Source organism: Priapulus caudatus, unplaced genomic scaffold, assembly GCF_000485595.1.
Source record: "Priapulus caudatus unplaced genomic scaffold, Priapulus_caudatus-5.0.1 Scaffold1029, whole genome shotgun sequence".
Taxonomy (NCBI): Eukaryota; Metazoa; Priapulida; class Priapulimorpha; order Priapulimorphida; family Priapulidae; genus Priapulus; species Priapulus caudatus.
This window is the reverse complement of record NW_014578090.1, coordinates 54,606-57,027: the sequence shown is the minus strand read 5'-3', so window position 1 is coordinate 57,027 and position 2,422 is coordinate 54,606. Positions and strand designations below refer to the sequence as shown.

At 44.1% G+C, this 2,422-nt stretch overlaps 1 protein-coding gene across 1 annotated transcript in view; it reads left to right on the top strand.

Annotated features, from left to right (window-relative positions):
* Positions 1–2,422, top strand: part of LOC106815047 (adenylate kinase isoenzyme 1-like) — a 14,974-nt gene that overhangs the window by 4,709 nt on the left and 7,843 nt on the right. The window contains exons 2-3 of the mRNA XM_014819472.1: positions 219–308; positions 1,182–1,345. Coding sequence (XP_014674958.1) covers positions 219–308; positions 1,182–1,345 — 254 coding nt within the window. The remainder of the gene's footprint in view (positions 1–218; positions 309–1,181; positions 1,346–2,422) is intronic.

The following is a 2,422-nucleotide window of genomic DNA, read 5'->3' as shown; positions in this document are numbered from 1 at the left end:
CACACACACACACACACACACACACACACACACACACACACACACACACACACACACACACACACACACACACGCAAACGCGTGAGCAACTGTTCAACAATTCATTTCGTGTTCGCTAACAGGATAAGTATCAGTCGGTATTCATACAAAAGCAGTACAGAAACGAGAACGCAAGGCAACGACCGTGTGTGAATAGCGTTCACCATTCTTTATTCCAGATGAAAATGCCGAGGTAACATCATCGGGTGATGTTGGCATAGATGTTTCTGTGCTGAAAGAAGGGAACCTAGTCATTATATTTGTCGTTGGTGAGTATATATATATTGTTGGATCGATACGGAGGGCAGCGTCAACACTGAAACCCGACGGGGAAATAGACATATTTGGGAAAACATACTGGAATGATGAAACGGAATACCTTAGATTACACTTAGGTGCCAAATTCAATAGCATAATAACTTATTCATTTTATAGCATCGTCCGGAATTATAACAACACATCACATTTGTCGAGACAGCACACGTTAGAAGAATCTAACGACACTACAGGTACACAACGCACGCACACACACACGTGCACACGTACAAACACATACCCACACACACACACACTCTCTCTCTCGCACACACACAAATTCAATAGCATAATAACCTATTGCATTTTATAGCATCGTCCGGAATTATAACAACACATCACATTTGTCGAGACAGCACACGTTAGAAGAATCTAACGACGCTACAGGTACACAACGCACGCACACACACACACACGTGCACACGTACAAACACATACGCACACACACACACACACACACTCTCTCTCTCTCTCACACACACACACACACACTCTCTCTCTCTCACACACACAAACTCAATAGCATAAAAACCTATTGCATTTTATAGCATCGTCCGGAATTATAACAACACATCACATTTGTCGAGACAACACACGTTAGAAGAACCTAACGACGCTACAGGTAAAGAAACGTAAAAAAAACACCTCAGACAGAATAAACCTACACTAACATATTACAACTGCGACTGATGGGAGCTAGTCAGCGTTGTCAACATGGCGCCGGATACTTCTGCCAAAACCCCGGATGCCCTCAATGGAATCAGCCCCCTCTAGTGTGCTAGTCCGTATTTCTTCTTCTATCAAGCGCAGTATTATGACGCTTTCAGGAGGACCTGGTTCGGGTAAAGGAACCCAGTGTGCAAAGATCGTAGAGAAGTATGGCTTCACACAGCTTTCTGCGGGAGACCTGCTGAGGGCGGAGGTCGCGTCTGGATCTGAGAGAAGCAAAGAGTTCAACGAAGTGATGGAGAAGGGGGAACTACTGCCGATGGTAATGCGAAGGGGATCCTAAGTAACGTGAAGGGACTAAAGCGAAGTGTTTCCACGCGCACACATTCTATGCTAAAATCCATAGCGATACCTTGTGTATTGTACAAGGTATCATCGCGTTATTGTTGTTTTAATACTGAACATTGAACACCATACTTTTACACAATTTTCTCGTGTCTTTTAATAACGTTTCCGGTAAAATTAGGGTCTTCCCGCGTTTCTCTTTATGGAGGCCTATAAAAGAGGCGTGTTTGTTTATTGTGAACTTCAGCTAAAATTACAGAGAGATGTTTTTCGCGTAACAATCCGGCATCAATTAACCTGTTAATTGGTTCGCATCCCATGGCGTGCAGCAACTAAACACACTTCGATCCGACACGTGCTATCGTATTCAGTAGCGCATTACTAGGTCCGTAGCCTGCAGGGGGCGAGGGGGCAGCTGCCCCTTCTAGATTTTGGAGCAAAATTAAAAAAATAAATTGTTCTACTAAAAGAGAACCGTCGTAGTCAGAATGAAGGCTGTACATGTACTCAAAATTTCCTCAAATACCATCTCCTGCGATCTACATTTTCAAAATTTTCGATGGGAGGACCCCCAGACCCCCACACCTGTTTCTCACCCCCTCATTGCAATCATCGATCCGCCACTGAAAGTCACACTTAAGTAATCCACACTCAAGTAAGAGACTTAGAAAAGCACTTAGAAAATCCACACTTAGGTAATTGCTCAGCCTCCGTCTCTGATTACTGATTATGATGACGATGGCAGGCGAGGTTTTGGTGTGTGTTGTTACTACTACAGTAGACTCTCAAGTGCTGCTGTTGTCTGATATAGACAATACCCTATAAGTGACAGCATGCACTTATCAACTACCTATGTCACGGGAAGCTTATTGATTGATTGATTGATTGATTGATTAGTCGGTAACGCTACACACACGCGCACACTCACGAACGCACGCACACACGTGCACACGTACAAACACATACGCACACACACACACACACACACTCTCTCTCTCTCTCTCATACACACACACATACACACACACACACACACACACACACACACACACAC